Source organism: Haliaeetus leucocephalus, unplaced genomic scaffold (genome assembly GCF_000737465.1).
Source record: "Haliaeetus leucocephalus isolate CR32 unplaced genomic scaffold, Haliaeetus_leucocephalus-4.0 Scaffold339, whole genome shotgun sequence".
Taxonomy (NCBI): domain Eukaryota; kingdom Metazoa; phylum Chordata; class Aves; order Accipitriformes; family Accipitridae; genus Haliaeetus; species Haliaeetus leucocephalus.
In genome coordinates, this window is record NW_010972775.1 from 19,719,837 (window position 1) to 19,738,639 (window position 18,803).

Sequence of the window (18,803 nt, forward strand, 5' to 3'; positions counted from 1 at the left end):
TGTGTGTGATGGGGGGGGCGGGGGGAGTATAATTACAAGCCTTACTTGTTGTCTTTTGTGCTGATTTGAAACACTAAACAGCAGTATCTTCCACTGATTAAGATAAGGCTTGCAGTTGCTCTCAGCATTTTGAAAATCAGAACACTGCTAGTGTTGTTTGACGTCAGATGTCTTCTTTTTTGGTGATAATCTTAGTTAGAAACTGTTAGTAGTTGGTTCATGCCATTTTCTCATTATAGTAGCGCCTGCCTGTCCTCCTCAACCGCTGAATTAGCGAGTCTGGTGGGAGGCCACACACTGGTCAGCACAAATGAGCTGGGCAAGTGAGGAGGAGCAAGAGAAGCTCCTGTTAATGCTGCTAGTAAAGGGCATCAGAATCCATAGTTTATATTTAAGAAAGATGCACCTCTATTATAGTGGGAATACCTCCTGTGAATGTTTAGCCAGTCCCTGCCTTGTAACTACTGTTGCAATTTGTAGTAACTTCCAGTGGCCTGGAAGAATTCTTATTTTCATAGGACTTCAGTTAAGACAATCCCATCTGTTAGCATTCCTTTCAAAAACAGATATGGTGACTCCACTGCCCTAAGAGTGGTTCCGAACTGAAGAGCTTCCTTTGATTCTTTTTCTTTCCCTCACCCCATTCAAATTTGTAGTTGCATTTTTTTGTTATGGGGACAGAGTCTACCTTCAGGGAAGAGGGTTCTTTCATATCTCCCAATAGTAATATAAATAAGCATAATTTGGCTTGATATAGCATAATACTTTTCCACTGAAAGATGAAAATCTAACCTGGACCTATTGCATTCGTTATGCGTTTAGTTAATTCTTGGTGAGGAAGGAAAAAAAATCAAACCCACCAACCTCAAGAAAAGGAAGAAAGATGTGTCTGTTTCCAGTTGGTTGGAAACCGTTGATAGCAACAGTCGCAACAGATAGGTCTTTGCTTGGATTATTTAGACACTAGTGTAGTAACAAGTTAGGAGCTACTAATCTATATTTGTCAGAGAGACCAGTCCATCGTGTTGATCTGAAGTTTTTCCTTTGAAGAAGAAGAAAGGAAAAAGCTGCCTGAGAATTTATAGCCAGGACTGGCCCTGTCTCTGTGGCTTCCTGAGTGTCCTGGTTTCAGCTGGGATAGAGTTAATTGTCTTCCTAGCAGCTGGTGCAGTGCTATGTTTTGAGTTCAGTATGAGAAGAATGTTGATAACACTGATGTTTTCAGTTGTTGCTAAGTAATGTTTAGTCTAAAATCAAGGATTTTTCAGCTTCTCATGCCCAGCCAGTGAGAAAGCTGGAGGGGCACAAGAAGTTGGCACAGGACACAGCCAGGGCAGCTGACCCAAACTGGCCAACGGTATATTCCATACCATGGGATGCCACATCTAGTGTATAAACTGGGGGGAGTGGGGGCGGGGGTATCACTGCTCGGGGACTAACTGGGCATCGATCAGCGGGTGCTGAGCAATTGCACTGTGCATAATTTGTACATTCCAATCCTTTTATCATTACTGCTGTCACTTTATTAGTGTTATCATTATCATTATTAGTTTCTTCTTTTTATATTCTATTAAACTGTTCTTATCTCAACCCACGAGTTTTACTTCTTTTCCTGATTTTCTCCCCCATCCCACTGGATGGCGGGGGAGTGAGTGAGTGGCTGTGTGGTGCTTAGTTGCTGGCTGGGGTTAAACCAAGGCACTAAGCCATCCTTGATACCTCTTTAGGATGCTCATTTTGTTTGCCTTTGTTTTAGGTGATTACTGGTTTGTATTTAATCAAAGCAGGGTACTTAAGTAGGCATCTCTAGCTGGCTGGCATCTTGAGTTCAAATTATTAGCTCTTTATTTTACTCACAAAGTTTTTCTGGAAGGCTTTTCCCCCTCTTACCATGTAGTGATATTAGTGCACAGTGAACTGTAGATGATGTGCAGCAGTAAAGATGGTAAGACATAAACAAAACAAGAAAAGTGTAATAGGTCTTATGCTTTATTCATTCACATTTGTTTATGTTCATACCACCCAGGAACACCCAGAAAAAGGAAAACAGCTGCTCCTCAAAGGAAAGACAACAGCAGAACTATATCACTTCCTAAAGAAGAGACTTTTCTGTAAGGTGCTAGCAGAATTTTTCATGCAATATACTTGACAAAGTACGATTCTGTCTCTTCACAGTTCATTTTGGCTCCTCTGTCCACAATTTGGCATATTGTTTAATAAAACCATAGAATAATATTAATACGTTAATTTCACATCTATTACATATTTGTGTAGCAGTAGTACTTTGCTGTGGGGCAGTAAAGTACTAGGCAAAGTACACTAGAACAAAATGAAAGGATAGGTTGTCTTTTAAAGAAAAAAAAAAAAAAAAGCCCAAACAAAAAAACCAAAACCAAACAACTGCAAACCTGATAGTTTCAGGGCCTTGACTTTCCTTTGTGCGTAAACTTCTCCCCCCCCCCCCCTTATCCTTTTTGCCCCTTCGCCCACCTTTTCCACTTTTCTTGTGTATGTTAATTTCTGGTATTTTTTATAATTGATTTGTTCTAACTGTTCTCAGTGAGACCATCAAATTATGGAAGAAAATAGAATTCCAAACCTGCACTGGGGGGAAATATGGAGCATAACCTGATAACTAGTCTGGATCTGTGCTCTCTGTCTGGTGCTTCAGTGCTGATGCTGAGAAAAGCGCAGAGTGCCGGACCCATAAAATGCACAAGGCTGCCAGTTTTGTTAATTTAAGCTTAATTATGGTAAAAGATGGGGAACCACTGACCTTTTAGATGAGTTTGCCTTAATGAGACCCTCATGCCTGATGTCTGTTTTCAGCCGCTTTTCGCTGAACTAAAATTACTGTTTAGCAAGATTGGACTTTAGAAGGCCACTTTTCCTCACCTTTGCTTGTGAATGATGGTGCAAAATAAGTAAGATTTGTTACTAAATTGGCTTGTGGCATTTAGAAAGGTTGAGGAAAAACAGATGCTATTTGGGTATGTTCAATAGAAGTATGTATTTTTCACTTGGTTTTGAGTTTTATCTGCTGCTTAAATGTTTTGGAGAAGAGTCAATATAGTTTATGGCTGAAGTAGGTGAAACTGAGAATTGAGAACATTTTTGAGGTGTCACTTTACCCCAGAAAATCTTTTTCCCTGTTCTTTCCAGCCAGGATGTGTGTGTGAAATGCAACCATAAGTATGGTTAAAAGTAATAGATTCAAGTTTGATCAGCTGGGATAGAAGCCTTTTTTCATAGAATTTTTATGGGTTTGAACTTGTATTCAGCACCTTATTTTAAAACAGGTTATTCATAAAATAGTTGCTGCAGTACCAAAATGTCTCTTCCAGTCCTTTTTTTTTTTTCTTTAAATATTGAGCAAATGTTAGCCTACATGGGAAAAATACAAGGAAAGAATCATCTTCAGGTGTGTTAGGCTTGAGAAACAGAACATTTTTCAAGCTCTTTCACTAACAATACAGTAACAGATCTGCATACAGCAGTGTCAAAATGTAAATGTCATTCAATTTGCCTCCCCCTTTCTTTGTCCTTAAATCTAATGATGCCAATTTTCAGTTATGGTCAAACTTCCTTGTTTGAAGATGGCACAGGTCTATCATAAGTGCCAATTTGTGCTAGAAAATTTAATTTTTATAGGCTATGAAACGTGAGCTGCGTGGTAGGACAGTAAATGTAACGTAATATATAATAGGATATTTAATTTGTTTTAACCATCTTAAAATCTATTTAAGTCTCCTGAGGCATCCCGGAACAGATCTAAAGGAGATCTTTTCTATCAAGCTTTCAGTGATTTAAACTTAGATTTCCTGTCCATTACAGTTTTAACTGATAATAGTATTATAGTTCAAATTCACAGGCATGTATAGAGACTTGCATTTTTTTCTAATGGGACAGGTGATAAGCTCTGTAAGTATGAAAGACTTCAAACGCCTTTTACTCACTGTTGCATGGTTTTATAGCTCTAATAGGAAAATGTGTCTTGTACTCAGATTCATGGAAGTTGATTAAAACGTTCTTTCAGGGGTGAAGCATGGTAGCCACTTTTAGCACCTTCTGTTCTTTTCCTGAAGCAACCAAGGTCCTTTTTAGACCCCAGTATAGAGAGGGATCACTGGGTGCATAAAGTCCAGTGTTTCACAATCACAGCCAGTCATCACAGCATTTGATTCTGTAAGGATTCATAGGAATATGTCCCTCTGGGTACCACAAGGTGGAAAACATTACTCCATGTTATATAGGAAAGATTTTTAGTACAGCATGTTGCAGCCTTAAACAGTGACATGCTGCTGGCATTGCAGAGTGGATGACAGGCAAGGGAGAGGATCGCCTCCATGTTAGAACCCTTTGGTAGCAGAGTGGTAGATACAAATGTTCGTAGGATAATAGCAAGATCATCATTATTGCCTACAATACTAAGGTATATTAACATACTTTCCTGCTCCTAATACAGTGCTGGCTATATATAGAAGTTGCATTAGTTATTTTCACTGGTGGCTCATTATCCTTAGGTGGTGAACCAATATAGCTGATCCTTCTCTTCCTTCATTGTTTCAAGCAGAGGCCTGACTTGCAGCACCTTCTTATCATCCTTATTTTCTGTTATTTCTCATTCCATTGTGGTCACTTCAGTCTAAAAGTTCTTGCTCTTCTTCCTGTATGATAATTTGGTTCTCTGTCATATTAGCAATACTTTAAATGCTTGTGTCAACAGCAAACTAAAACTTAGGGGGTTTTTAACCAAGGTAGAAAATAGAAATTCTAAACAAAGTAGACCCTTGAGGAACACCACTAGTAATGTTTTCTCCAGCCCAATAGTTTGCCATGAGATGTGATACTCATATGTTACCATTAACCAAAAAATGTCATTGAAGAAAGATAAGCCAGTATAACATGATTTACATTTGGAGAGATCTGGGTTGCGTTTTCCTTCTGCTTCCTATTTATGTTCCAGTCATTGGTTACTCTTGGTTGCTCCTTCCCCTTAGAACAATTGTTACAAGATACTGAAGAGCGCCAAGTTCATGTTAACAGGGCTTTTTTGAACACAGGTTCCACATCTCTTCTCCAGCCCTAGGCTGCTATCCCAGAAAAAGTCTTATTCATTGAGAATCTTTGTGCCTGAGCTTGCAATTTTGATAGATAACCCATTTTTTCAGTGTTCTGGGATGGAAATTTTTTAAGCAGCCTCATTTCATTTTAGTAATGGATGTGGTAATTTTCAGTGCTTTGTCCTTGTTCCCATGAGGTATTCTGTCTCTGTCCTCATACACAGCATTATTCTTACAGGAAAAAATGATGCAAAAAACTAATTTAATATTTGGTCTGTCCTCCTAATTTCTACGCCTTGTTGACACCAGTTCTTCATTTCTTGCTTTTTATTTCTTGTTGAGAAACCTTTTGTTTGACTGTGAGTTCCCATTTTCCTGGCCTACTGGCAGTTTTCATTTAAGTTCTGTGGCGTGACCTCTAAGTGCCAGCTCTCTCTGCTGATCAGTCCCTTTTTCCATTCCTTGTAGGTTCTCTGCTTTCTCTTAATATCCTGCTTTGAGGTGCATTCTCATGCAGGTAGGTCTGTAGCCCTTTCCTGTCCCCTTCTTTCCTTTACTTGGATGGAAAGACTCAGATAGCATTTGATTTAAAGTAAATCCATGCCTTCCATACACTCAAATCCAATTGTGTATGTGTTTCATATATGTTTGGATGAAATTTTGGGTTATGGCCCAACAGGGAAAGGTGGGATTGCTCTTGAAACGTAAAGAAAACTGTTAGTTATTTTCGAGTTATGCAGCTGGTGAGGCCTGTACCCCCAGAAGGTTAAGGAAGTTTGAATTGCCTTTGGCAATTATTATATGTTGCATAGGCTGCTTACTTCCAGATGTTTTTTCTTCCTTCATGTAAAGCCATGGGAATTAAAGACTGGCATTTAAACCATCTGAATCAGAAATAGATTTTTTTTCTTTTTCCTGATGCTAGGTATGTTTATACAAATACAATCTGTTAGAAGGTCAATAATTTTGGAAATTTCCTGAAATCTTTCAAGGTTTCACTTTCTTTCTTTCTTTCTCTTTTTTTTTTTTTAAAGGTATGCTGATGTTTCTTTTCTCTTTGTGTTGAGAGAGAAATGTATTTGGCAGTTTTCCTTTTGAACACCCAAATGCATGTCATGACAGTTCACTTGACCCTCTCTCCAAGGGGTTGGGAAAGCTATTACCATGAATGCAAAGGCTGCTTTTTGGAGCCACAGTAATCACTTCTGAATCTTTATCAGGGATGAAAAAGATGAATTAATTAGTCAAGTGCTTGCAGTTTTAGAATACAGGGAAGTATTTATGTGTATGTCTCTTGTCACTGAAACCACCTTTAGGAGGTTGTAGGCAGGACTCTGTGTATAAGCCTGCACTTAAGTTTCTGTGAAGTAAGGTAGTGTGCGGATTTACAGTCTGTCAGCCACTTCGTGTGTACAATGCCATGAACACATTTGTACCATATGGCCAAGCTACAGAATTGCCCAGCTATATGTGAAGGCAGTAATCTGTGCAGATGGACATGACTGAAACACTTGGGTCCAAAGAACTAGCAACAGGAACTTCACGTCTGGACTCAGGTCTTTCTGATTAACAAAGCTACTGAGGTTTTTTTTCTGGCTTCTGATATCAAAATGGGGTTCAGTGCTCTGCCATGTTGATTTTGATAGTGTTGATCCTAGAACTAATATAAATTTTAAATTATTCATTTATGAATTTCATTTAAACGTAATTGGAACTCCTCAGTGTGGTTTAATAGTGATGTATAATGCTTGTCTCTCTGTTACCCTCAGGGGCGGGGGTGGGAATCTGAATAGAAGTCCCTTCTTTGTCAGTTCTTTTTATTTGGGAATAGCTATTTTCTTTACTGGGTCTGCCTGAAATTTCCAAAGTCGACCTCTCATATGTATCTTAGTGCTTGATGAGGTGATAGCAAAAGAGAGATTTGTAAGTCTTTCACTGTTTGTTAGCCAAGGCATCCTTCAGTATTTATGTTTTTAAAGCATGGATAATAGTATATAGTAACTAAAAGCTTGAAAAACTTATTAATGGATTGTTTATATTTTGTGTTATTCCTCTTTATTGTTTTCCTTTGCTTTAACAAGATTGAAACCAATTTAGTTTCATTAGTAAATGTCTGAGCATGTTCTTCAAAATGAGCTTTCAACACTATAGTGGGGAATCTGGGGGTTATATTTTTAATCTGATGGCACTTGAAGTTGTTTGGTTTACTTTTTAACTTTATCATGGGTCGATGGGTGTTTCTGTAACATATGGCACTGTATGTTGAAAGTGGATGTTTACATCTGGTATGCATTGGAAGAGTAAGGTAGAGAGGATGAAGTTTTGGGCAAGTATGTGTTTCTTGGATGAAGGATAAAATGAGAATACTTTTATTTCCTCTTAGATTTGAAACATATCATTCTAGCAATGCCTTTGAAACTCTGCCAGCTTTGCCAACCGTAACATTTATGGGATTTTGGACCTAAACTGAATTAGAAAACTGTTTTTAGTGGCAGAGAAAAAGGTTAGTGCATGAAAATAGCTAGGCCTATTATTGACTGCATGTGGTCAGTGGTTTGGCTGAATGTAGGTGGCTCTTTTCCTGTCAGTGTTTTCAAGCATATGGCTTTGTTTGTGATGAATATAAAACTCTTTAAAAATGAGTTCTAATGCAGTTCTTTTGCACAGTAGTCTTTTGCTATTTGGTAGTGATTATTTTGCTTTTGCCATTCATTTTCAATCTCGCAGTAAAAAAAACCCAAAGACTTTTAAAATAAAGCTTAGGATTCCTGTTGACATCAAAACTAAGAGATTTGAAGAATGTGGTCATCTGTGTATAGCAGCTACTTCTGTCAGTAATATTTTATAAAAGGATGCATGTACTATGTTTTTGATTCTTTATTGTAGTTAATGCTGGGATTGTTTGTAGTGAGCAGAAACTCCTTTTATATGTGCACACATTTTGTTTAATTAGTACTTTTGTGAAAATCTCTTATACTGAATTATAACTTCCCTTTATTTCATGTTTTCAGTCTTGAAAGTAACATTTATAGCAGTTTTTCCCAAGGTCAACTTCAGATTTGGCATTTTTTTTCCCCGTTGTGTAGAAGACAGCTTGAAATTAACCTAGTGTTTTGTTTTCTTCTTTGGGTGTAGTATACAAGGTGCTACCTCAGAGCTCAGGGAATAGCAAATTTTCTAGCTCGTGCCGCAGAGAGAGCGCTTAAGGGCACAACAGCTTCTGTTTAGCTTTAACTTAAAGAGTGTTACCCTATTTATATCTTTTTAAAAAATATGGGTGATAGAGATGTAAATTGTGCGGATTGTGAATTGTGTAGATTGTCTGGTGTTTTCTGCGCAGAAAATTCTAGTGAACCTTGTTTTAGCAGTTATCAGATGCAAGAGCTGGTTTCATTCAGCTGAGAGCAAAGTACATTTGGCTCTGCAAGCTGCTCAGAACTGCAGTAAGAATTAAGGGGCATCAAGCACTTCATGAGTTGGTTCCATTGCTGTAAAGTATTTAAAAACAAAGCAAAACTGTTTACAGTTTCCCCATGTTTGGGGAAAAGAATTTATAGAGTTATCCAATTTTTAGAGCAACTGTAAAAAAATAAGTAAATAAATGATGAGATAACTTGTAGAGCTGCTTAATAAATTTCTCAGTCAGTCCCTGAAGAAGTGCATCCTGGTCCCACAGACCAGACACAAGGAAAATCACTGTTGTACAAGGGAGGCTACTTGTGTGATCACATCTTGCAGACTTTTAAGAACTTCATTTGTTACCTACATAAAAAAATTATACAATACTATTTAAAACACAACATGTACTTTTAAAATTCTTAGTGTTAAAAAAGAATTTCTAGAAGCTGTAACTAATTATTACAACTATAGGTTAGCGCTTACTGTAATATCTTCCTACAATGTAACATAGCAATATAATTTACAGGTTATTAAGAAATTTCTTTTCTAATTTAAACTAGGTCTTTTGAATTGTATTATGAAGACAGAGCTGTTGTTCCTAAGCATGCTTGGTGAAAGACTGTCACTAAGCAAGAAGTGTTATGCATGCATTTGTAAGTCTCATTGCAAGAGAATCTTAAGTAAGGTGGATATAAGCATTGCATCCTCAATTATTTTTTTCTTTAAATTAATTTGAATTTGCATGAATTTGGGGTCATGCAAAACACCCTCAATAACAGTAAGCTATGTGATGTGTTTTGTTTGGGGTTTGTTGTTTGTTTTTTGTTTTTTTTTTTTTCCTAGTTCTGATGTAGGACCAGGAAACTGCTTGATATTTTTGACAGTAGTAATTGTCACAATTCAGGAATTCTCTATCTTGAGAGATCTCGTGTTTAAACATACTGCCTAACTGATAACTGTTCCTCATCAAAAAGATTTGAAATAAGATGATGATGGGGATTATTTGTATCAGTTCTCAACACGGATTGACAGAACAGTTTCTTAAGAGAAAAACAGCACAGCTAACTGACCTTTGTTTTTGATTTATGTGAGATTTTTCTGGTCTTGTTTGTGAAAATAGTTATATTAATAATTCTCAATTCCTCCTGTTTGGATTGTAGAGGTTGGAGACCTGAGGGAGCTACAAACACTGGACATTTCAACCAATCGTTTGATAACGTTACCTGAAAGGCTGCATATGTGCCTTTCACTGCAGTACTTGACCGCAGACCGAAACCACCTGTGGTATGTTCCCCGCCACCTGTGCCAACTACCAAGCCTCAATGAGCTCTCCATGGCTGGAAACCGCCTTGCATTTTTGCCACTTGGTGAGTCACCACTGTCATTGGGCAGGGGATAGGTCAGAGAAGAGACAGGAAAACAAACCTTCTGTCCCAAAAGGAAACAAACAAACAAACAAAACACAAACAAACAAACATAATAATAATAAAACCAACCAAAACTAGAAACCCTCAACAAGTGATTTTCTTTGGTGGTCTCTACAAACTCTGTTTATGGAGTTGTCACAGTGATCATATTGTTGGAAAATATGTTGATAAAAAAAAAAAAAAGGCAGGTTGAGGTTTCATGTCTGTTTTAAAGCATAGGTCAGCTATCAAATTTGCTTTATTTTTAGCCAACTGAAGGGGAAAAAAGTTTAAATGATGTTGTGTTTAAATACGGTACTATGTAATCTGACTTCTGCCACTTTGGGTAATGATCTGTTTCTGTTTGCTGGATCTGATGATTTAACTAAGATTCTTCAGCTAGTGTCTAAAACTTGCTGTGGAATCCCAGTGACTCCACATAAATTATTTTTCATGATTAGGAATGTCAGTACTGCAAAATCTATCAAAGGTTTAGTTTGTGCTGTGTATAGGCATCCATCAAAACTTCCACAGTAGTAGCCCAGGAAAGAATTTATCTGCCGCCTTCTCAACCCTTTCAAAGTTTGGAAGTGTTGAACCAGGCCTTCAGGAGTAGGAGGTGCAGTCAGCATGTGGTGGTTTGTTGTGGGAAGTAGTTGTGTTGTCAGTAAGTGTGGACTATGTATTCTGGTCGTGAAAAGCAAGTCCTCTTCCCTGTGTTTGTTACTTCTTAGCCCTGCCAGGGGCTAATCTCTGCTGAAATACAGACACACATGCAGGATCTGTCATGTCATTTGAATAGCCATTAATAGTTTTTCTAGAATACAGAGTTCAGTGTTAATTAGGTGCAGATGAAGTTATGATAATCACATTGAAAAGAAGCTGAAAATTGAGGTGGCTAAAAATGAGATTATAATTTCTAAATTAATTACATTGTATGCCTTTAACTTAATTTTTTCAGTGCTAGCAATTTAGTCTTTAAAGGAGTTTATGATCTTTCTGATTTTCTTAGCACCTTAGTTTATTTTACTGGAAAGTAAGTGCAAATAATGTGTCCAGACATAGTGTTTTAGTTATGTTCCAACATATGTCATTATATAAATGAGAAAATGAGTTCCAGGATGCATCATCCAGATTCCACAGTACTAACTAAAACAAGCAAAATAACTTCCCCTATTTTGGCAAATATTTCTATCTAACTCCATTTCATGAGACAGGAAGTTGAATCTTTTTAATTTTTTTGTAAGATGAGGTGTGAAATATTAAAGGATAACAGTTTTTGCTACTTTTGCGCTAGTAGCTTATCTGTGAGCAAGCTATGACCTGGATGAGCCGTAGATCTGCAGAAGTGTTTTAAGTTCAAAAGAAGGGAATAAATCTCTAATATAATGACACACCTTCTTTTTTCTTTATTTTTAGACTTAAATTCAAAACATTCAAAAGGAACTTTTAAAATAACGGGAAACATCAAAGACTGTCAATTGACCTTGTTCAGTAGTTCTTAATAGTGACTCACTGGTGAACATTTGGAGATAATTTGCTATCTGTGGATATGAAACTGAATCATAAATCCTAGAGTTCAGAGGAAAAGCAGCACAGTATAAATGTAAATGTTTAATCCTTCCTCAGAAGAATCAGAGGGCTTCAGAGTGGTCAAGATGTGATGAAATAAAGTAGAAGATAGAGTTAGTGCATTGAAAAAGAGAAAGATTAAATTTACCATCTGTTGTATGGGAAAATATTTTTCTTGGAGTTTTACTGAAGTTAAGGCATAATTGTAGCATTATTTCTGCTAGCTGCACATGTTGGCTAATGGTTGTTTTGTGTGTATTCTTACATCCAACTTCACTTTACTAGTTAATGACTGAGTAAGGACATTAAATAACAGCGAAAGATACTGTAGAAATATCTACAAGTGATATTCAAGCAAGAATTGTCAAACGATTTTTTTCAGTTAGGGAGCTGAGTTGAAAAGCAGACAATTTATTCATCTCCTGACAGAATGTGGGGTTTTTCTCTTTTTTATTAGACATGTCCATGTTAGAAGAAATATGTTTGGAACATATTGCTTAATGCTTTTTAATGTGTGATTTACTTCATTTATTCCATATGGTGGTTGACATGTACTATGCCAAGGAATCCATTCTTCCTCATCTAAGTATGTCCCTTGTAGCTGCCAGTAGAGCCTTTTGTTAAGTGTTACAGAAATCTGCATTTTCCTGTTCCTAGATTGATAGGTGTAAGGTTTATTTCAGCAGCACACAATACTTTCACAGCACTGCTGGAAGGGTACTACGTAGTTTTTTGTCCTGTGCATTCTTTTAAGTTTGTGGGCACATGTGTCATAAGAAAAAAGTGTAACACTATTAACCAGTTTTACAAAATACAATAAAAATACCTGATCCCACTTTGTGACTTTCAGAACTGGTATGTAAAGAAGCAGATGGGTAAACAATAATGAATTAGTCATTTGTTCTGCTTAATTCTTGGATATGCCAGTATTTTCCAGCTGTTGAATATCCAAAGAAACAAGACTGCATGGATCCAAGCCTTTGGGCCTTCCTAATAAATTTATTTTTTAAAAAAGCCCAAATTGTATGTGTAACTTGAACTGGAAACTGCATCCTGGACAGTCCTGTTATTGTTAGAGTAGCTTTCATGCTGCCCTAATAAATGGTTAGGAATTCTGTTCTTGAATGGTAGGATGGAACTACTGATCATTTTATGTCAATCTGCTTACAATATGAATTATCCTTTGACAGAAATTTAGCTTTAAAATTTTACCATTAACAAATGCTCTAATGCCTGAAAACAAATTCCAGTGCAAGCAGAAATTTGAATCTGATGATATTGCAAAAGTAAAAATGATTTATGTAATAAAGTACAAATATAATTAAATAGGCCATAAATTCTCAAGTGTACTGGCAGTACAGGGGATGTTATGACAGCAAATATTCAGTGTTATATCACTTTATTGAGGGTTTATGTGCACTTTTTGTTTAGAAAATGGGTCTAGTAATTATCACTGCACAGTAAACAAAGGCCTTATTCTACCTCGGTATATGCTGCTTTTGTGTCCTTGCCCTCACAGTATGGTTAAAAGAGCATCAGTGCAGACACACAAGTGCTTTTGTTCCATCTTCAGCCATGTGGAATGCATATGCCAGGGCCCTGAGGTTAAGAAAAAAAAAGGAGAAAAAAAGAAAAAAAATTTGGGGAAAAAAAGGGGAAAAAAAGGAAAAATAGAATTGGGGTTTGTTCAGGACTCATGGCATTTGGTCATTTCTGGGAGAAAGGTCTCTGATCTGGGAGCCTGGAAGGAGGAAAGTGGAAATGTTTTAAACACAGTACAGTGCTTGCAAAAGCCACATGAAAACATTCTTTGTAGCTTTACCCTTTTCAAAGATGGACAGCTTCCTTATTTTACAAAGTTCTTCAGAAGCATGTTTTTTAGAGAACTGTTAACAATATTTGTTGACTGATATAAGACATAAAAATTAATGTGGATGGGTTACAAAGAGCTTTTTAAAGTGGTGATTTATTTAAATTTAAACTTGATGGATAGTGTTTGAAACTGGAAAAAAAATCTTTTGGGGACTAGAAGATGCTTGGTTATTTAATGCAAAGAAACTATATCAAAGGAACATTTATAGTTACAGGCTATTTGGCTTTGGCTATTGAATTTTTCCCACTGAGATATTTTGTCTAACATCCAAAAATTTGCTTTAATTACCTAGGAAATGCAGTCAACTCAGAACTTAGAATCTAAACATAGCATAAGATAAAGACAGAGGGAAGAGATGAGATGCAGCCTAACTCCCCCCCTCAATGCATATGAAAAGAACAGCTTTAGGGCTTTTTTTGACTTGCCTGATTTTCAGCACATTTGCATACATCTGTGTAGAATTGAACACGATGAGCCTCTCTTAAAAATTTTCTTCCATTCTCTAAATTAATAAGTTAAACAGTAGCACATTCAAGCTAGTCCAGCAACCCATAGTTTTCTGCTCCTCTTAGTGTAATTGGCTTCTGCAACATGAGGCAATATTCTCTAAGCGTTAGGTGTGCCCTGCACATACTATCTGCTTTAAATTTTATTGGATGATTCTTTTCCAGCCTTACAATATTTTATGATGTTATAGTGCCTCAGTATTGCAATGTTTTTATTCATTGTATGATAACAATGTTTTTGTTTCATCTAAAAATATCCCAGAACTTTACTAAACTATTTTCAGCCCTGCAATACTGAGCCAAAATAAATCATCTTTGAGGTGTTAGCTCATAACTATGTACAGCAGCATCTCACAGCAGTGCCTACCAGTCAGCAGAGATATTTGTACTTGCTTCTTGCGGCAGGACAGTTGATGGATGCAGCAGATAACTCTGCAAACTAGAATGTCTTTGGGACAGCGTCAAAGAAGCATGTGATGCCTGAACATGTCCCCCAATGTCCAGTAACTCCAGTTTGGACAAAGTCCAGATTATGGTCCCTGAAACCTCCATAGACTGTTGCAGGGCAAGGGTCTGTATTAAAAGAAAAAAAAAGCAAAACTCAGTTTTTCTATGTTAACATTTTTATTTCAGAAAAGCAATCTATTTGTTTTTGTTGGTATCATCACTTGTTCTTTATATCAAAGATTTGATAATGTGACATCCTCTGAAGCTGCTCCTCAGAGTGAGCTTTTAAGGTTTGTGGTGCTTACAGCTGCCATTCAAGTGGGTGACAGCGGAAGACATTCAGTATGTTTGAAGATGGCCAAATGTTTGGGGAGGGATCACTCAAAATATCATTTACTTTATCTGCACTAAGTGGTGTCCAGAGCTCTTGCGTACAATAAAACTATTCAATAATAAAGAAGGGACTGTATTACCTGTAGTCATAGTAGGGAATGATGAGATCATTATTCCAAATAGAATTTATGAATAGAACTATAATGGAAATTGTTTTAATTTTTATTCTGTTCTTGGCCATGATTACAAAAGGGACAAAAGCTATGCTAATTTCTCTGGGTATCCTTATGTTTATGCCAACCAAGGTAATTGACAGTTGATAAAGATGGGAAGTTGGAATTAGTCGATATTAGTACCATCTTGCAATGTGGCTGATTCAGCCAAATGCTTGTTTATCTTGCTTATTTTCTATAACATGCTCATAAAAATTTAAGAAGCTGGGAGGCATACAGATTTATTTTTTTATTTTTTCATAATGCAATTTGTCTGGGTTGCAGCTGTCCTTTCCCAAGCAGAGAGACTTTCAAACATTGTTCACTTAGTTTGTGCTTTGTATTAAACGCATATGTCTTTTCCTAACCCAGTATCTTGAACAGCATAAGAGCTACAGATGAAATGGCCTACCCAGATGATCCTACATATCATCTTTCTTGCCAGTTCAAAACTTTTTTAGACTATTCTTTTTAGCTCACTGTTTGGTTTGTCTCTTTAAATGTCTCACATTAGCATGTTTTCCACTTATTTTGACAGCAGACGGTTTTACCACTGACTAGATCTTGCTGATAAGCAAAATTCTTTTTTCCAAGAATTCTTCCTAGAAACTAAATTTTCCCTTTTTAAATTTTGCTCCATTTTTCCACTTTAATTTTCTAAACAAAATAATATTCCATACCTATATGCTCCTATCTGGGTGTATGTTAATATATTTCTAGTCCATGAAGGTATTGCTTGAACATGCTGTACTTGCTGCTTTTGACTGCCAGCCATGAATATCTTAACAGAAATAATGTAAGCAGCACACCTTCAGATATATTGATCATTTACTTGTAGCCACAACTTCTGTTGTAGAATATTCTGCAGTTTAATGCTTGTATATTTTCTTGTGTTCTGTAAATTACCGCATCACACAGACTTGTTTCTGAATGATTACTGTTTGTATTTGGTTATGGCTAATGTAATCAAACATCTCCTCTTGGAGAAAAGAAAGCCTAGGACAGACCACATTCTTGTTTATGTCTTTACCACTTTACCAAAGATAGTGAAGCTGTGATTTCAGTGACATGAGGCCAGTTAATGAAAGCAGGTTTGACCTTATGAACTTGAAGTATGCACTGTAGATTTGAAATCAGTTGTCCCTTTGATTCTTCAAACTGACTTTGGAGTTTATCAATGTTAAAATTAATTATTTATAATGGGATTTTCAGAGCTACTGAAAAGGCTTTTGTTTTGTGTTAGTAATTTTCAATGCTATTTTCTAAACAGCTTTTCAGCTCATCCATAATAAAACCATTGGCTGAAATTTTACAACTGAGAAGTACTATTTATGTTTGCTTACATGGAGTCTGATTAGCTTATTTATAATTAAAGAGAATTACTTTGCTTATAATTGTCACTGTCATCCCTTCTCCCCCTGACTTTTCTTGTTTTCTAAACCCAGATTTAGGTCGTTCTCGGGAGCTGCAATATGTTTATGTGGATAACAATATTCATCTGAAAGGCCTCCCATCTTATTTGTATAATAAAGTCATTGGTTGCAGTGGGTAGGTATGAATTAATTCAAATGTCTTGCATACCTGTTTTTTGTAAAATTTCTCATAAATATCTTCCTGTATGATATATCTGATTTTTGTGTGTGTGATTGATTCAGAACTGATGTTACTTTGAGGATATTACTGCAGCTCCCAGTTCTGTTTTATTTTTGTAATAAATCTGTGTTAATTGCTGACTTTCAATGTTTTAGTATTAAGCTGTGACAGACAGTGCAGTTATTCTGAAGGAATTTGTAATGAATGATAACATAAGGCCTAAAGCTGAATCCTAGCTGCATTTAAAGATTGGCCAAAAATGTAGGCTTCACAGAATTTCCAGCGCTAAAGAATGAACAAAATATTTTTTAATGTGTTGCAGCATCTATCTAGTTCATAAGTTCTCACATTTCTGTAAGTTGTGGGCCATAACATATATCTTGGAATGTCACATGCAGCTCCTTCATTCATTTTACATCCCAGTATGAGCTTCTTCTGGGTCTTGGTACCTACTAACTAAAATAAGTAACTTTTTTTAGCAATTATGGATTGACAGGTATATTTTTATGTGTGGATTTTCAAAATATCCTAGGCTGTGTCATGTTTGTGGTTAGGATGTGAGAAAAAAGTAGTCTGTCTAGGACACTAGCTTAATTCTTTCTGCACTGACACTAGCATAAATTAGGATCAGCACCACTGATGAACGGAGCCTTACTGGTGTAACACTGATCAGAAGGGGATTGTTCCCATTACCATCTAATTATAAATTTCTGGTATGCTCACTCTCTGCAAATCTTGCATTAAATATAAATTCCCTCTCTACAGCCTGTGCTTTACTGCAATATGTGAGATGCTGAGTCTTGGCATTTTAAGGTTTTTTCTAATATTCCCGTGTCAGCTGGTTGTATGATATTTAAATACTTGGAATTGGATTATAATTCTGCTGAACTGTATGCAGTGTCAAGCTTCTACTAATTTTGTTTTTCAAGAAAAACAATTTCTAGCCTTTGTTCTTTCAGAACTGATTGTAAAATGTAACACAGACATTAAATTGACCCTAAAGGTAATTGAACTGTATTGATTGTGACCAAAACCACTAGTGACAATGCAGGAAGTGTTCCAACAAGTTTGGTCCAACTGTCCTGCCTATTTCAGGTCATTTTAAACAACCATGACTTTATTTTTTTTAATGTTTTAAGTCCTTATTTTATACTCAGTCAAAATAATTTTATCTTTGCACTGACCTTTTGTAAAGACATTGCCAGTTCTTTTTGCTGTCATTACATGTACACTGCTGGTGAGCCAAGCTGCTAGTATCTCTGATGGAGAGTAGTTGTGGTGGGTTGACCCTGGCTGGATGCCAGGTGCCCACCAAAGCTGTTCTATCACTCCCCCTCCTCAGCTGGACAGGGGAGAGAAAATATAACAAAGAGCTTGTGGGTCGAGATAAGGACAGGAGAGATCACTCACCAATTACCATCATGGGCAAAACAGACTCAGCTTGGGGAAAATTAACTCAGTTTATTACAAATCAACCAGAGTAGGGTAATGAGAAATAAAACCAAATCTCAGAACACCTTCCCTCCACCCCTTCCTTCTTCCCAGGCACAACTTCACTCCCAGATTCCCTACCAAGCCCCCCCCAAGCCCCCCCCAGCGGCACAGGGGGACGGGGATGGGATTTACGGTCAGTTCATCACACGTTATTTTCTGCCGCTTCATCCTCCTCAGGGGGAGGATTCATCACACTCTTCCCCTGCTCCAGCGTGGGGTCCCTCCCACGGGAGACAGTCCTCCATGAACTGCTCCAGCGTGGGTCCTTCCCACAGGCTGCAGTTCCTCACGAACTGCTCCAGCATGGGTCCTTTCCACGGCGTGCAGTCCTTCAGGAGCACACTGCTCCAGCGCGGGTCCCCCATGGGGTCACAACTCCTGCCAGAAAACCTGCTCCAGTGTGGGCTCCTCTCTCCACAGATCCGCAGGTCCTGCCAGGAGCCTGCTCCAGTGCGGGGTTCCCACGGGGTCACAGCCTCCTTCGGGAACCCACCTGCTCCGGCGTGGGGTCCTGCCCGGGCTGCAGGTGGAGATCTGCTCCCCCGTGGACCTCCATGGACTGCAGGGGGACAGCCTGCCTCACCAGGGTCTTCACCACGGGCTGCAGGGGAATCTCCGCTCCGGCGCCTGGAGCATCGCCTCCCCCTCCTTCTTCACTGACCTTGGGGTCTGCAGGGCTCTTTCTCTTACATTTTTTACCCCCTCCCCCCGCCTGCCATTTCCGTCTGTCCCAACTTTCTTCCTTCCTAAAAATGTTACCACAGAGGCGTTACCGCTATCGCTGATTGGCTCGGCCTTGGCTGGCGGCGGGTCCATCTTAGAGCCGGCTGGTATTGGCTCTGTTGGACACGGGAAGCTTCCAGCAGCTTCTTACAGAAGCCACCCCTGTAACCCCCCCCCCCCAC

At 37.8% G+C, this 18,803-nt stretch overlaps 1 protein-coding gene across 3 annotated transcripts in view; it reads left to right on the forward strand.

Annotated features, from left to right (window-relative positions):
* LRRC28 (leucine rich repeat containing 28) overlaps positions 1-18,803 on the forward strand; it is a 49,944-nt gene that overhangs the window by 21,820 nt on the left and 9,321 nt on the right. For all 3 annotated transcript variants that reach the window (XM_010572029.1, XM_010572030.1, XM_010572031.1), the window contains exons 5-6: positions 9,623-9,829; positions 16,257-16,359. In XM_010572029.1, coding sequence (XP_010570331.1) covers positions 9,623-9,829; positions 16,257-16,359 — 310 coding nt within the window. The remainder of the gene's footprint in view (positions 1-9,622; positions 9,830-16,256; positions 16,360-18,803) is intronic.